General features: G+C 42.8%; 1 protein-coding gene across 2 annotated transcripts in view; it reads left to right on the forward strand.

Moving 5' to 3' along the window:
* Positions 1-7,270: 7,270 nt before the first annotated feature.
* Positions 7,271-17,145, forward strand: part of ARMH4 (armadillo like helical domain containing 4) — a 111,780-nt gene continuing 101,905 nt past the window's right edge. The window contains exon 1 of one of the 2 annotated variants that reach the window (XM_037901187.2): positions 7,271-7,421. Coding sequence is in view for 1 of the 2 variants with exons in the window: in XM_043548120.1 (XP_043404055.1) it covers positions 8,654-8,656 (3 nt within the window). In the remaining variant the exon portion in view is untranslated. Of the gene's footprint in view, positions 7,422-8,637; positions 8,657-17,145 lie in introns of those variants that run through there. The other variant, XM_043548120.1, reaches the window with a different exon arrangement.

The raw sequence follows: 17,145 nt of genomic DNA on the forward strand, positions 1-17,145 counted from the left end.
AACACTGTATTAATGTGAAGCTTTTGGGCTTTAATATGAATTAAAGTGGGGCCTTTTATCATACTCTGTATATACAGTAATGCTTGTATTATTTGTGTAAGCATTGACAATATGCTTGGCACTGTACAAGACACAAGTCAGATATTGCTATAGCCCCAAAGAATTTACAATCTAAACAAGGCTGATACAGATTAGACAGGATCCAACAAGCAGCCCAGAGAACAGAATGACTACAGTTTGCTGCTTTTTTTTTTAATCTACTACTGTTGACTTGCTACTTGTGGGTATCATGAAAGAACAGAGTCTTAGGGAGGTATTTGAATGATGAGAGGTTGATGGATTGAACAAAGCTTACCAGAAAGTTTATAGAAATGGTACAATTTAAATGAAAAACAATACATGTCATCAGTCTCACTGAAGAAGCAAGTATCAGAGGGGTAGCAGTGTTAGTCTGTATCCAGAAAAACAATGAGGAGTCCGGTGGCACCTTAAAGACTAACAGATTTATTTGGGCATAAGCTTTTGTTTTTTTAACCATGAAAGCTTATGCCCAAATAAATCTATTAGTCTTTAAGGTGTCACCGGGCTCCTCGTTGTTTTACTCAAGAAACAGTATAGAAGAAAATGGAAATCCTTTCTATCGTGCAATTTTGTGCTGTACAGAATGGTTGCATCACTGAGTGGAGTGCAGTCATGTGGTGAAAATTGATATTAGAATGTGTATGCATGGGGGCAGAGTTAAGGTTGTTTTGATTTAACTCTGCAGTTGCTGAGAAGCTTAGATCTCAGTTTCCTGATTCTACACTTAAATATAACCTTAAGGCAGGGGTAGTCAATTATTTTTTGTCAAGGTCAAAATTTCTTGGTCAAGGTATAGTCAAGATCTAGACTCCAGAGAAAATAATAAATATAATAACAATGATGATAACAATAAGTCAATGAAAAGATTTTGGGGTCCGTTCAAAAGCATCTGGCAGTCCGGATTTGGCCTACAGTCCGCCTATTGACTATCCCTGCCTATAGGTTTACAGTTTAGGGACATTTTTCTTGTATGTTTGTTATTTCTTTGTAAAAAGGAGAGAAAAAATATATTCAGGTAAGTGGCTGGGAGAGGTTTTTATGGCTGATGGAAACCTGTGTGCTGGTTTGAACATCAGAGCCTGAAAAATGGCTGAATGTCCATGCTGGTTGTATCAAGCCCTCAACTCTGGATTTGATCCATCTCTAAATACATCTGAGCCAATGCCTGACCTAGCTGGGAACTAGAGCCAAGATGCTTTTCTTTGTCTAGGCTGTCTACGAACAGTAGGTTCTAAAATCCCCGACTTAATATATTCACTACTATATGCCATTTTTGGTCATTTCAAGGCAGTTGGCTAATGTGACTGGTTATGGAGTATATGCTCCCTATTAGTTTCAAGATGTTTGGTCTTAACCTAACTTGTGTAAAGCATTCCTAGCTACCACAGTGATAGGGATCTTATAAAGACTTGAGGTGATATATTTGACCTTATGACTGCTGAAATAATTAATTTGAAATCTAAATCCTGGACTAAGGAATTATTCAGGTAATATGTAATTAAAATACTGTAATGTCTTAACCTGAATTCTTTATTACCTGCTTCATCCAAAATCCTTTCTTATCTATGATTATTTGGCTTGATTCAGACCATTAATAATGAAAAATAATTTCTTAAATGTGCTTTTTGAAACAAATCACAAGCCATACTTGGACTATATTAGGTGTCTTTTAAAAAATGATCTCCTAACCATATGATTGTGGAGTTAGAAGAGATCAGAGTTTATATCGGATCACATTACCATCCTAGTTGCCCTTGGAATTCTTTTCTTAAACAGAGTTAATCAATCACAGTTAAAATGAATTCTGAAATGCAAGCAAGAGCTAAAAGAGCGCTTATAATGAATGGATGGTCTTCAGTGGGTATAGGAATTATTGATAATAGAAGCCAAATATAGCTTAAAAGTATGTCAGTGTTTCCTAACAAATTCTATCTAGAGCATGCTGGTTTAATCAAGGAAGCTCCTCTTAAAATGTGAAATGTAGTCCTGTTTTCCCAGATATGTAACTGATTGAGAAACACAGATGGCAGTGCTGAACCATAAGATTCAGACTATAAATACCTTCAGGATGACAATATAAATGAAGATAATTATTCACAGTCTCAGAAGGTAGGACAATGAAATTAGATATTAAAAGGAATTTAGAGGAGAATAAAAATCTAGCTATATCCAATCCTCCAAAGAATGCTGCTCCCTGAACTTTGATCATTGACCTCAACTTGCCAACTCTTGGCTACAGTAATTTCCCATGATAAACATGTTGGTACTGCTGACAATGAGGCTTGGAGGAATTGGCCATTCCTTGTTAACAGTTTGTCCCTGCCTTTGAATCTTCTAGGGAAATAGCACTACTCATAGCTAGTTCCCTTTGGTTTGTGGATGAAATATGGGATGTCTTTAGAGGAGTACTTTGGAATCACAGAATCATAGAATCACAGAATATCAGGGTTGGAAGGGACCTCAGGAGGTCATCTAGTCCAACCCCCTGCTCGAAGCAGGACCAATGCCCAATTTTTGCCCCAGATCCCTAAATGGCCCCGAGTGGTTATTTCAAAGTTTTCTGGAAATAACTGGTTGCCGAGTTTACATCTTGTGAGGTTGCCGTCTGTATAGAAGCTGTTTTCTATACATATGCCCTGAGACAGAAAGCCTAATAACTCTCTTGAAAGAAAATACAGCAAATGTATGTTATTTTAAAATTAAAAAGCTATTTAATAGATACACAGGTATGCTTTGCAAATAAGATACAAAATAAATCCTCTGCAAACAACTATAGGCACAGTACATTGCTTGTGACAATGCCAAAAATAAAAACAAAATCTTACATTTTCAAGTAGATTCAGAATTAACTCTATGAATCATAAAGTCTATGAACTATTCATGTATTAGTGTTTCTGGTGCTGTAACACAATTCCTTTAGAAAATTTGTCTACCCTTAGATAGTCAAGCTGGGGGGAAAGAAGTGTAAAAGATAAGGTGTCACATTCCTGTTCTTCTGTCTTATCAAGACCAAAATCTGCAAGTTAGTAAAAACTGACAGTGGGGAGACGTCCTCAAATAAACTGAATTCAATTAAAAATGGGGCCACTATACAGACCGTTATTCATTTTCATAGTTAATTAATTGGAAATGTCAGTTTTTTAATCTATCTGAAGGTACTGCAGAATTTAGGTTCGGCTTGCTGCAGATTACCTGGGCCTTTACCTATAGCTTCCTACAGTGGTAGCTAATGGTGAGTTTTAGTGTATGAAATAAGCACAATAATACAGTAGAATTATTTAAAGTGGAACAACACTCCACTTGTCAGCCTATGCACAGATTAAAAAGCTGTTCCAATAAAGAGAATAGGTCACTTAAAGAAAATTCTGAAAATAGTTAAAATAGTTAAAATGAAATAAAATGCTCTATTGAATAACAATTCACCATTATCTGACACCTCATATAATATGTTCAACGAGGCTTCTGGTATCTGTGATGTAATAAGCTCAGATATCTTAAGTAAGTAAGGAAACAACAAGAACTCACAGAGGGTAAAGGCAACATGTAAATAGTTAACATTTATTTCTGTGTTGAATGACTGACAGATTAGTTACTGGGGATATTCAGCACAGAAATCTCAGCACAACTCAGTTTGGATTTTTGCTTTGCAATTCATCTTTAAATCACCTGGAAGCATCTCCATTAAGTGGAATTATTCTTCTCATTAAATAGCTGTCATTGCTATTAAATACCCTGGAGTTTAAATTGGTTCTCTACGAGAGAGTACTGTCCCCATTTTACAGATGGGAAGAGAGAGTTTAAAGTGTGGGTCCACATTGAAAAGTGTATCATGGAGTTCATAGTCTATTTCAAATGTGCTCATTTTACAAGTAAATAGATGTGGGGGTTTTGTCTAAATGCCAGCCTTGTAAACTCAACCTGATATCAAACTCAGTCAGGAGAATCTATTTGGATTCTTTCTTTCGTCATCCCTAACAATAATTAAAAGGGTGTCCAAGCTACATTATGCCTGTGCAACTCCACTGGTGACTGCAATTTAATAATTAGTCCCACAAGAAGAAATAGACTCCAGCTCACACCGTCTCAGTTCGGTTGGCTCTGCAATGCTCAAAGGAGTAAGAAAGCAGTAAAAACCTATTTTTGTCACGAAAGTCAGCAGCTATGACTTGGAATGCACACTCAGAACAGATCTGCTGAGTAAGAAGGTGCCATCTTTACATAGTCACTTTCCAGAACAGAACTACACTTTAACTGGCTTGCCCAAGGTCACACATGTCAGTTGCAGAGCCGGGAACAGAGCCCAGGAGTCTTGACTCCCAGGTCCTCGCTCCAAGCTCTGTAAGATACTAATTCCCTTTCATATGTCTATTAAAAGGCATAAAATCAATGCAGTGAATACCAAAACACATTACACACTTATACTTTTCCAGGAATAAAATGCTGAAAAAAACAAACCAAACTCAGCTGAATATGAACTATCTGTCAATTTCCTGTAGCACTTGGATATTTTACCCCTGTCCTACATACCAAGCTTCAAAAGACTAATAATACAATGTTAAAAGGAAAATGACACATCATGCCAAAGCAAGTTAATCTTAATTGACAATCTTAGGGGTGTCTTGGGGTTTAGCTATATGACTCTTATTAATGTTAAATGGAGTGGTACCATTGAACCCACATAGAGAGCTTGAAAACTTATCCCAAATATTTCAAAACTGGGTACCTAAAAAGTCACACACCTCAATCCACAGACGTAAATAAAAGTGGCACAACTTTTGGAGCTGCTGAGCACCCAGGGCTCCCACCTACCTTTAAAAAAAAATGCAAACCTTTTGGTAGGGTACTTCACATCCCATTTCTGAGCCTCAAATCTGAGTCATCATCCTCTCTATGCCAAGGAAGACTGGTTGGGACCCCTTTGAAAGCCTGACAAATTTGCTATTATTGGCTACTGAGCCTCTCAAAGTATCTCACTGGGCTAATATAGCCTGTCCGTTCACCACTCCCAGTGCCCGATGGCTGAATGTATGTGACTCTAAGACTGAACAGAAGTCCCATGCTGGGTAAAGTGCACCAATAGGCTACAAGGCCAAGACTTGGTCTTTTGTCATGTGATTGTATGACTATAAATTAGGGTAAATTAATGTTTTGATCCTGGTCTCTCTTTGCATTTTTACATCAAGAAAGACAGCCTCTTAGGAGGGTTCTGAGCAGAGCACAAGTTCCTTTGGGGATATCCAAATGAAGCAGAGCTAGTTTCATATAATATGAGGTAGGACAGTCTTACCACTTGGGGAATCCCAAACAGTGGAAGTTCTACTGGGCTTCTTCCTCTAGCTCTGTGGCTAGAAATGAGAACTGGGCCTTGGGTATTTTCTCCTCTAGTCCCTGAAATGGGAGTGGGTTGGAAAATCATTCCAAGAGTTCTGGGAGTTACAAAGGGGCATCAAGTAATCAGCTGTCCTGCTTAAAACTGGTCCTGGCTAAGCACATGAACATTTTTGTGAGGAAAATGGTGAAATGACTCAGTTGTCCTGTATACTGGGATTAAGAAGGTGTAAAAACAAGAATATGACAAAACTGGAAAACATACCATGTGTGGGCTCAGAGGGATGACTATTTATTTTATGACCGGGAAAGGACTAATCGGATGTTTACCATTGAAATATGTATGGGAGTAATTCAAAATGTAGTGTCTGCACAGATGACGACTAGCATTGCTATATTAAAGAGAACAGATTTTTGAAATTGTATTTTACTTCTGGGCAAGACCAATTTCATGTTGGATTCACTTTTTGTGGTTTGGGCCCAGAATATTTACACTGTAAGGCAAATTACTTTTCATTTGCATTGCCCACAATTTCACTGCATTGTTTCATTCTAACAAAAGCTATCATTTTCCAAGGCTTGCACATGAGAGTAGTTCTCTTTATGAAAAGTGTTTCCTTAGCCCTCAGGATAGTTCTTTGGCTGCTGCCTCAAACCACCACCATCACTTTAACCGCCATTGCCAATTGCTGAGGGCACAAAACTATTATGTGACATGAACTTGCCTGCAGTACATTCAAAAATACTTTTCCTTTTAACAATGACTTGAGTGCCAATGAAAGTTTAAAGAAACAGGACTCTGTGACTGAGAGAAACACACCCTCAGTGAATTATATACTTAAGGTATTTTTTTAGCAACGTTCTGATCTAAAGCCCATTGATGTCACAAAGGTAGAAGCAGGGGTTAACATAAGGGCTGGGGGAAAACTGGCAGGAAGCACAACTTCCCCTCCTTTCCCTGGCTGGGGTTAACAGTGCCCCCTCCCTCCCCACAGCTCCCCTCTTGTGACATGAAAGCTCCTCTTCCTATTCTGCAACCTACTTCAGGAGTCCTCAATAGGCGGACAGTAGGCCAAATCTAGACAGCCAGACACTTTTGAACAGACCCTGAAATCTTTTTATTTACTTATTATTATCGTTGTTATTTTCTCTGGCGTCTGAATCTGGACTATACCTTGACCAAGAAATTTGGACCTTGACAAAAAATAATCCACTTCCTCTTTATCCAATGCACAGGGCTCGGCCAGCGACGCCCAAGCGCCTGCACCATGCCAAGGATAAGAGGATTGGGGTGCAAGGAGGCAATCCACGCATCTGGTTCCCAAAAGCTCCCTTCTTCAGACTTTGCCAGCAGCTGTCCAGCGTGCCAGGGGAGGAGATCTCACTGTCCCCGCACCCGCTCTTTCACCAGCAACCCCTCCGTGCAGGCGACGCGACAACTGCACCCCCGTACAGCAGGGCCCAGGCGCTCCCTGGGTAGCCTGCCCCCTATCCCGCACCCCGAAGCGACTCCCCACCACGCTCAGCCCCGGAACCGCCGGGGAGTTTGCACGTGTTGTGACCCGGCTCCGCGGGGTGTCGTCCCTCCCCGGCGGCTGGTGCTGCCGCTCGCCCCGGGGCGGCCGCCCGCTGCTTCCCCTCCGTGGCCGCTCAGCCAGACCATGGCCACCCTGCGCCCTCCGCGGAGCCTGCAGCGGGAGCCGGGGACAAGGCACCGGCGCGGGCTGCAGCCGCCCGGGGGGAGGGAAGGGGAGGCCGCCAGCAGGCGGCTCCTGTGGGCACCGCCGAGCAGGGGCGTGCCCGGCCTCCGCCGCCTGCCCAATGCTGGAGCGGGGACGGACGCCTCATGAATAAGAAATAGAGCCGGGCTCCCCCCCCCAGCACCATTCCTCCTCCCAGCCCAGCCCCACTGGCCAGGCGAGCCGCCGGCGGCGGGATGGTGAGCGCTGGCGCGGGGCGCGTCCAGGGTGCCTTGGCGGTGCGGCCCGGCCGAAGGGACACGCGGGGCGCAGGTGAGAGGCGGGCAGGGGGGCAGCCCGCTGCGGCGGGGCTGGGAGTCGCAGGGGCTGGGGGCGAGCTGGGAGCTCCGCCCCGGGGGGCGATGGTTGACCGGCTCCCTAGAGAATAGATGCCGTGATCGGTGCAAGGAAGCGGGCCTGGCGGGCCGTGTGGTGCCCGGGGACGGCGGAGCGCTGCGGAGCCTCCTTTGTGTCCCATGCATGCTGCTGCCTCTGGCCTCCGTGTGTGTGTGTGTGTGTGTGTGTGGTGGGGGGGGGGTCCTCTCTTCCGCCTCTCCCCCCCGCTTCTCACGGGCACAGCACGTTCCCAGCACCAGCCAGCGCTTTGCTGTCGCCCCTTTCTCCTCTTTGATCCCCTAGCCCGTGGCATGCCGTGAAGCTGCCCATCGAATGGGCTTCAGGCAGAGCTCCGTTCCTTTGACTTGTAGACGAGGATGCTCTGGAGTGGCTACACTAGGCTGGCGGCTGGTGCCCCCTTCCCTCCCTCTGCCACTGCCCAGGGAAACAAGGCTATTGTTCGGAATGGCCACTAATCAGAGACCTGGCTAGGTGAGGGGAATGGGTAACCTCCCTGCTTCTTCCTTAGCCTGTTGTTGTGTATAGATGCTGTCTGAATGTCTATGGCTTGCAATGAGCGAGTGCCAGGGATTAGCAGGGGAGCGGAAGGAGTTGGCACTTGGAGACTGTCAGGATAGTTTTTATTTTTGCATCCTTCTTGCCCACCTTGGAGCTGCTGTCCTCAGTGCAGATTGTCGGCTGTCACGGCATGCCCGGCCTGTCACTCACCGTTAACACAGCTGTTGGATTACCCTGCATTGTCATCTCACTTACATTTTATGCTCCCTTTACAGGCGGGATTTTGCACAGCAGCAGACTTGGGGGAGAGAGAATGCTGGGAAAAGAAATGGACATGGCTGGTCTTTTCCTTTGTTCCCCTCATTGTTGTGTTGCCAGAGGTGTTTGTGTTTCTAAAAATGCTTTCCCCGCAGAGCCCAGCTTCTCCTTTAGCAGGAGTGAAATCACAATCCTGTGTTTATGACATCACAGTCTTTTGCTCTGGAAATAGCTATGGGGTCACCAAGGCATTATTATGGGGTAGATTCTGAAACTTGGCTGTTTGGGTACAAAACCATGAAGAGCACAGATTACTGCTGCAAAAGCATTTTTAAAAAGGACCGAAAGTATTAGTTCTGGCTCTGTGACTGACTCACTGTGTGTCCTTGGGGATGGTACGTAACCTTTGTGTTTTGCGGTTTCCCTAACAGTTTAATAGGTATAATAATATTCATCTAATTTACAGCAAGTTCTGAAAATGAGCTAGTACTTGTACAGTACTTTTGAAAATGTAAAATTCTATATAAGTGCTAAGTATTATTAATAATATACAATCCTATTCTGCCATGCACTGATGCCAGGTACTGTTTCCCGAGGCAGATTTGTCTCTAAGACCACCACAGGGTCAAGTAAGATAAGAATATAGACGTTGAGGAGGAAACCCTTTGTTTCAACACAAACGGCTTCCGTAATTTGCAGAGATGAGTTGAGAAACATAGACTTTGTTTTTGTAAAACCAGAGGTGGGTTGGATCTAGATTCTAATTTTATCTGAATTTATAATGGTCCAGGATGATTGTGTTGGATAAAAGGTTCCAGTTTTTACTGCTCATTAGTAAGGAAAACAATAAAAAAAAACGTGCCAAGGAAGCAGATTTATGTTTTATGTGGTAGGTAAGTTTTTATGATTGATAGATTTCCTCAGCATGAAACAAGGTGGTAGCAAGTCCAAAACAACAACTGATATTTTGCTAGCTGTCTCCAGCCAGCCTGCCGACCCTCTATCTCAGCTGTAATTTATCACGTCTCTGCTCATGCTTTCCTCATACCTTCTCCTCCCCCCTCTGATCACTCAAAAGAAAATTAACATAGAGGAGGACTCTCAGTTCAATTGTAGTGTGGTGTGAGCATCAACATGAAAGGTGTAGAAAGCAAATGGAGATGTTGAGCTTTTTAGTAGTATGGTCAAACATAGGTTATCCTGCTCATTATCAGTCACGCAGTCAAGCAATGGTGGGACTGGCCTCTGTATGAGTAGTAGCATGGGGTGCCCTGCATGGTTGCAGGTATCAGATGACGTGGTATGCTTTTTAATTTGTGTATGTAGCACCTAGATACCAGTGACAGTTTGGACAGAGATGTTAAGAGCCAATATATGAAGGAACTTGGCTTAAAGAGGACAGGTCTGGCATCTGCAAGAGAGAGCTCATCAGTTGACAGGGACCATGTTAGGAGAGTAAACCAGGACCTGCATGCATAGGGAGGTGTGTGTGGTGGAGAGACCCAGGGGTGCTGGAACAATTTTTATAGCGGTGGTGCTGTTGATAGATACTATGGTAACCACGCATTTGGTGTTTGTTATTACTACTTCAAGCCAGGGGGTGCAGTAGCACCCCTAGTTCCAGCACCCCTAGAGAGACCCCGAAAAGCAGAGTGATCAGAATGATGACTCTGAAATGAAGAAAGAGAGAGTATCCCTGAAGCAGAGAGCACATAGCCCATAGCTGTTAGAGTGAAGCTTCAAGAAGAAGTGTGGAAGTTGCCCTGCATATTTGTCCATCTATCTGTATATAGATATACAGAGATAACTAAGGATTTATATAGATAAATATCTAAACATCATATGTAGTCACTGACAAAACAAGATAATATTACTGTTTGAAAATGATACCATATGAGACATACTGTGCTGTTTTCCTTTTATTTTTCCATTTCTTTTAAAAAGACAAAAACTGCAATAAAATATACATTTAAAAACCACAAATGACCCTAGGAAATATGAGAAGGAGGGTTGAGATGTCTCTGGCCTGGGCCGTTGTAGTGCAGATAGATGACTGATATGGAGGTTCTGTTTTGCTTGGTCTTTCATCCTTTTTAGGGCAGATGCCTGCATAGAACTGGTAAATAAAGTAGTTTGTTTCTTGGAAAAGTAAAGACATTTTGGATTCTCAATGATAAATGTTTGACGCCATAGTGAACTTATCCATAGGGACACAGTAGATTGCATATGAGCGGCAGAATGATAGTCTTGTTCCACCCTCTTGCTGAATCTGATGGGCATGGTTGTTATTGGCTCCTTTTTTCAAATCTGTCTTATTTCCTTGGGATCTGGCTGGAAGCTCTCAGCTGTGAGAGCAGGCCAGCTAGTTCTAGCTTGTTGAGGTTTGTTTATCTGAACTAACCGGGAATGAAAGGTGTTCAGATGTGTGCTGTATTGGAAGACTGAATTGGCAATAATTTAGCATGAGGCGAAATACAGGAATTTGTCCATAAAAAATATGGCAAGAGTTAGAATTCTGTAATGTCAGACCACTGATGTGTATAATCCCTTGGCTTTTGTGTCCATCATAGTGGGTAAAGCCTTGGGGGCAGTGTGCATTAGCACTCCAGTGTTATGGAATTTGATTGCTGGCAATGACTCTACTGTGTGTTTTGCACATATTTTCATATTTGTATTGAGGAGTTCCAGAGTTTTTCTCATATTCTTTTTACCAGTCAGCAGATGAATCACCCTGTTAAACACATATGGGATCATTCAACTGGGCAAAGCTGGTATAATCAAGCTTGCACTCAGAGATGTGGAGAGCCGTATACCATAAAGGTCATCCAGTGATTTGTCTGAAGCTGATGACTTGTTAATCCTCTTGTGCTTTTTCTACATGACACATGCAGTCACTTCAGAGCACAAGTGTAATCTTGAGACATGGAAGATGGACCAGCAGGGCAATTGTATTTATTCAGGTGTCTAAAAGCTTGATGCTCAGCCCCTGTCAGAATGTTTGCAATTGGAAAATATGGTCAGAACTTACCAAAGGCCAGAAAATAGCAGAGAGGATAGTTTTCCGTGGAAACCCCATCAGCTGAGATATTTAAAATTGGACTGGACAAAGTGCTATAAAATATATTGTAGGGAACAATTATGTAGTAGCAGGGGATAAGCTTTGATCCCCTAATAGGTCTTTTCTGTCATTAGCTTCTGTAATTCTCTGACAGCTATTTGCTGTATGTTGCATACATCCACCAGCTCTCTGGCTATGCAGTGGGTGACTTTCCTGAATGGGGAAGTCATCTGTGATCTTCACTCCCCACCTGCCATCCCCAGCCCTGCTGTGTGAAAGTAACTGTTGTATTTGAGGGATGGGACTTTCTCAAAGCTGAATCTCAATATAAAACAAGAACTTCCTGACAATGGTAACTCAGAACCTGTCATCACTCTTAAACAAAAAAATTGACTCTTCACGTATTGAGATTCACTTATGAGAAAAAGTCCATTTTAGTCAGCTGTGATAATTGCCTTCACACCACAGGGCTGGTGCTGTAGCCTGGCTCAGAGAAAGCCTAATCAACACTGTTCTTAAAACAGTGCCGCAGCTGGTGGCCTGTTTACACGAGAGCTCCTGACATGGCTTACACTTTCCAGCTTAGTGACTCCCCCAAGGCTAGAGATGAAGTCAGTTTCAGGATTAGAACTCTGGAGTTCCTGGCTTCTAGTTGTACTCCCAGATCACTAGAGCACACCCCTCCGTCAGCTCATTTCCCTTGCTATGATCAGCCCCCTCCTGCTTCCTTCCCTTTTTCTTCCAGCCCAACTGATATAAACCTTTCATTTTACACTGCCCCACTGCCTCCAAGAGTGATTTCTCTGTTATGATGGTCCACCAGTGCCTCTTCAAAGAGAAGAGCTGGGTTTTCCCTCCAGACTAACCGTGTTGCTCAGCAATCCTGGAGAAGTTGCTGGGACTATTTTAACCCCCTAATTCCTGTATGATGAAACGACAGCAGTGACTCTATAGTCAAGGCTGTAACTAGCTTTCCACAAGCAGCCTTATTTTGATTCCCCCTCTAAATTCCTTTCTCCTGGAAGGTGTCAGCCTAAAGGGGATATTTTTGGCAAGACTTGAGGACAATCAAAGTGTTTATGGGACTTGGAAAAATTCTTGTAGTGTATTCTTCTACTCTGTGAACAAAAAGCCTTTACTTTAGTCCAGTTATGGGGATGTGGTTAGGTCCTAATCAACAATGCAAACTTTAACCAAGTTGTACATGGGTCCCCTGACTCAACATGTTTGTAGGATAGATAGACCCTACAACAGCCAGAAAAGAGAATAGATATGTGCAAATTAGTCCATGGCTCAGTGCAGCACAAATAATGAACTGCTTTGCAGTTGATTACTAGTTAAAACCTGAATTGGCTTTGCTTTAAGCTTTCCACAGTTAATTTATTTAATACATTACATTATTTTATTTAGGAGGATAGCCACGGGGATACTTGTAATGCTTCTTAGATGCAAAATCCAATCCAGCCGTTTTTTCTTAAAAGCTAAGTCAGGCCTTAAGCTTTGCTTTATCTTCTTTGAAATGGGTCCTTGCTATCATTAATAAATTCTTAGGCTCCCATCCCGCAATGAGCTCTGTGCCGCTGTGCCTGCAACAGGGCCCTGTTCAAGTCAAGAGATCTAAGTTAAATTCCTGGCTATCACAGACTTCATGTGTGACGTGGGCACGTCAAACTCTCTGTGTGTCTGTTCCCATTTGTAAAGTGGTGACGATATTACTTCTTGTCTTCTACCCTTTGTCTGCCTTGTCTATTGAGAGTGTAAACTTTTTCAGGTGAGGGACACTGTCTCTCCCTGTGTATGTACAGTATCTAGCACAACAAGCCTCTGATCTCAGTTGGGAACTCTGTGTACTTCTGTAATGCAAATTATGATAATACTAAACAAGCACTGCATATCAACCACTTACATGCTATTAATGGTGGTGGTGGAAAGGGGCAACAGAAAAAAACCCCACTTCACTTTAATACTCCCAGTTGCTGGGAGTGGACTGCAGGGGATGGATCCACTCAATGACTGCGGGTTCTGTTCATTCCCTCCGAAGCACCTGGCATTGGCCACTGTCGGAAGACAGGATACTGGGCTAGATGGATAATAGGTCTGACCCAGTCTGGCCATTCTTATGTTCTTAAGTAAATAAATTAAGAGTTTTTAAAAGTTTCTGTAAAAATAATATAATTAATTTGAGGGACACAGATTAAAAGATGTATATTAAACCCACCCCCACACCTTCCCTTACCTGTTTTACAAAGAGTGCATTAGGCTATGTCTACACTGCGAGCTAGGGGTGGGATTCTCCTGCTTGCAGAAACATATTTGTGCAAGCTAGCGCGAGTACAAATAGCAGTGTAGCTGTGGTAGCATGGGTAGCAGCAGGAGAGGCGTAGCTGAGCTATGCCAGTACATACTCTCCACAGGTTTGTACTCAGCTCAGCTCAAGCTGTGCCTTCGCCATGGCTACCGGTGCTATTTATACTCGCACTAACTTGATGAGAGCTAGCATGAGTGTGTGTCCATGAGCAGGGAATCGCATCCCTCGCTCATAGTGTAGACATAGGTTGAGAGGGTTACATTTGAAAAACAATTTACAAATCTAATTTGCTTTTTGCTATTGTAGTATATTCGCTTTCTGAATTTCTTGCAGGGAGCACACTGAAAATACCTATGCAGTTGGTTTCTAGTAAATTTCATCTCCGGGTTCTCTTGCATTAATGCAAAGGTACAAACATTGAGTTTCAAGCACTGTAAGGGAAGGTTTGTTTGATTTTTTCCCCCCTAAAATTATTTCCATTGACCTTTTTTATAGTCCATAGAAATATTTCTGTATCTTATTTATGTGTTTATTTACAAACACTGCATTTTGAGTCAAATTTCCTTTTAAAAATCTTTTGAAAGGACTGTTCCACAATCTCCAAGTAATCTTAGCTGGCAAGCCCTGGGGGGAATGAGGTGAAAATAATCTGTATTCATGCAGAAAGGCAGACACCTGCCATTAGGCATTATTGATTTTTTAATTTACACAATATACTTTTGTGCATCTTTTAGTCATTCGAAAACACTAAGGGATTAGATTGCTAGATTAGCGATTAGATTAGAACATTCCCAAGCCTCAGGCTTTGAACAGGAAAGGTGTTTTGCCATCCAGACAGTGAGGAACAGTGAGGAAAGTTGCAGGATGGGAAAAGAGAAGTGAGGATTCAGCAGGGTTGCCAATTCTTGTGTCACTTAAAGCACTAGCTCCTGAGTCATGTGAATACTTAAGAACCTCAACAAAGTTGTTTCATTAAAATAAAAAAGTTTCTAGCCCTCATGTGTGTAAAGAAAAGCTTGAAAATGTGATGTGAGTGCACCATAGAGGCTCAAAAACCAGAAGGCAAATAAAAAGATCTCCAAATTTGTTATTAAAAAAGTCCTCATGAATTGTAAGGCAATCTCATGATTTTTGGATGTTGGGGGTTGGCAATACTGGGGATTGTGGTATCCTTTCTAAAATTAAAAATGCATGCTTCAGAATACCGTTAAGGTCTGTAAGGTTACTCTTGTATAGTTGTCAGCACTGGCTTTCAAGGAATGTTTTAGATCTTAGAATCACTTAACTTTCCTTGATTGTTTTAAACATCCTTATAGGAGTGTGGGTGGGAGGAAGGGAGAGGCGTGTGTTTTGCGGTGGTGGATGTAGGTGATGTAAAGTGAAGAAGACAATCATGGTTGTATATTGCAAAGATAGACTGAGAATTTAACTAGTAATTTCCTGGCTTTTTAATGGTTGTGTTAGTGGTCTATGCACTTAAGAATCCTTAACTAGTTTTTAACTGGTTTTTTTACTTTTCCCTTAGGTGGAGTCTGAGTACTGTTATTATATATTTGCCTTGTGGTAGCACCTATCAACCCCAGTCAAGGCTCTATTATACTGTACACAAAAATACTAAACAAAAATACAGTCCCTGCCCCTAAGAGCTTAATATGTGATGATACACAATAGATGGATGCATCAACAGAGAGAGGAGGGAACATAAGATAACAGTCCAATCTAGTATAATAATCAGCTATCTCAGCAGAGCCACCAACTGCCTAGCCATTTTATATACACATGTACAAGTGTGTCTGTATTTTTTAATATATAAAACCACAAAATACTATGTTAAAAGAACATTATTAAGGTTGTAAAGTCAATCACTCAAAAGTTAGGAAATGCAAGAGCTAGGGGTGTCTGTGCAATCTTCATGCAGCCCCCTTGGGTGTATGCATTATGATAAAAAGAAAAGGAGTACTTGTGGCACCTTAGAGACTAACCAATTTATTTGAGCATAAGCTTTTGTGAGCTACAGCTCACTTCATCGGAGCTGTAGCTCATGAAAGCTTATGCTCAAATAAATTGGTTAGTCTCTAAGGTGCCACAAGCACTCCTTTTCTTTTTGCGAATACAGACTAACACGGCTGCTACTCTGAAACCTGCATTATGATAATTACGTGACTATATAGTATTTTTTCCACAGGGCCCCAGCCTTCTTGCTTATCCATTCACAGCTTCCCCTCCACCCATCTCCCACTTGCAGGCTCCTTGCCCCGCCAGTTCCACTTTCTCTCCCTGCCCACTTCCAGTCCAAGTATCACCAGACTCCTTTTTCCAATCTACTCTTCTCCCCACTCTGAGGCTGCCTCTTGTCCCCTTTGCATTTGAATCAGGCACCTTTCTCTTCTGTGCTCCCTGGGTGCCAGCAGAGGCTCATTGAGAACTCAGGAGAGAGAGGTTCCCTGCTGTCTGTTCCAGAGCCTGGCCCTGGCCCCATCCTGGCCTGGAGCCAGTGGTGCAGGAACAAAGGATGTTGGGGTTGCTGCCTCACCCCCTGGCTTGAAGTGGTATTAACAGACACAAAATACATGGTTTCCATCATCAGCACCCCCACTATACAAATTGTTCCAGCAACCCTGCCTGGATCACCCTTTACAGGGGAAGTTCAGCTTTGCCCAGGACCGGCTCTAGGCACCAGCAAAGCGAGCACGTGCCTGGGGCGGCACAATTCCAGGGGCGGCATTCCGGCCGCCCTTTTTCTTTTTTTTTTGGCTTGGGCAGTTGCGGTCTCCGAGCTTGGGGCAGCAAATTTTTTGCTTGGGGGGGCAAAAAACCTAGAGCTGGCCCTGGCTTTGCCCCTGTAGCCCCGGGTTGGAGGGAGCATGCTTACTCCGTCTGTGGGGATGTCCCACCATGTACGGTCTGGTCAACCATAGGAGCTGAGAGAGGCTAGCGTGCTCAGTGAGGACCGAGTCTTTAGAGATTTTAGCAGCTAAAATACGAGGAGTCTCTACTGAGCTTATACGAATTGCAATTTTTTTTCAAAGGCTTATAGCTTGGCCAAATTAGGGTGGAGTTTTACGGGGCCAGCACAAGGCACATCCCTGACACAGAGGCCAATTCCTGCTCTATTTCACATCCCTGCTCCAAAGCCTCAGAGTGCTAGAGTTTCTCAAAGAAAAAGCCAACAGGATGTTTTTGACATGGGGAAAACAGTGCATTTTTCCATCATCCTCAGAAAAAGCAGAACCATTTTGGCTGAAATTTTCCCAAAAAATTCATCTTGAGGCAGACACTTGGCATGTCAAATTTCAGCCCAAATGGTTTAAAGTTTGGCAAAGTTATAAGTGACTGAATACAGGTCTGATAAAGGGAAGCGTCTGGCAACCTTCAAAATAGGCAGCACTACCTGCTCTGCCTATTGTATATATAACATTTCTATATTTCAGTAGGTCATATTAGGATTACTCTTCTATCACACAGCATGGTGGGCATGTGTATACATACATAGACATGTGGCCTTCTAGTCTGCAGGA

Source organism: Chelonia mydas, chromosome 6 (genome assembly GCF_015237465.2).
Source record: "Chelonia mydas isolate rCheMyd1 chromosome 6, rCheMyd1.pri.v2, whole genome shotgun sequence".
Taxonomy (NCBI): Eukaryota; Metazoa; Chordata; order Testudines; family Cheloniidae; genus Chelonia; species Chelonia mydas.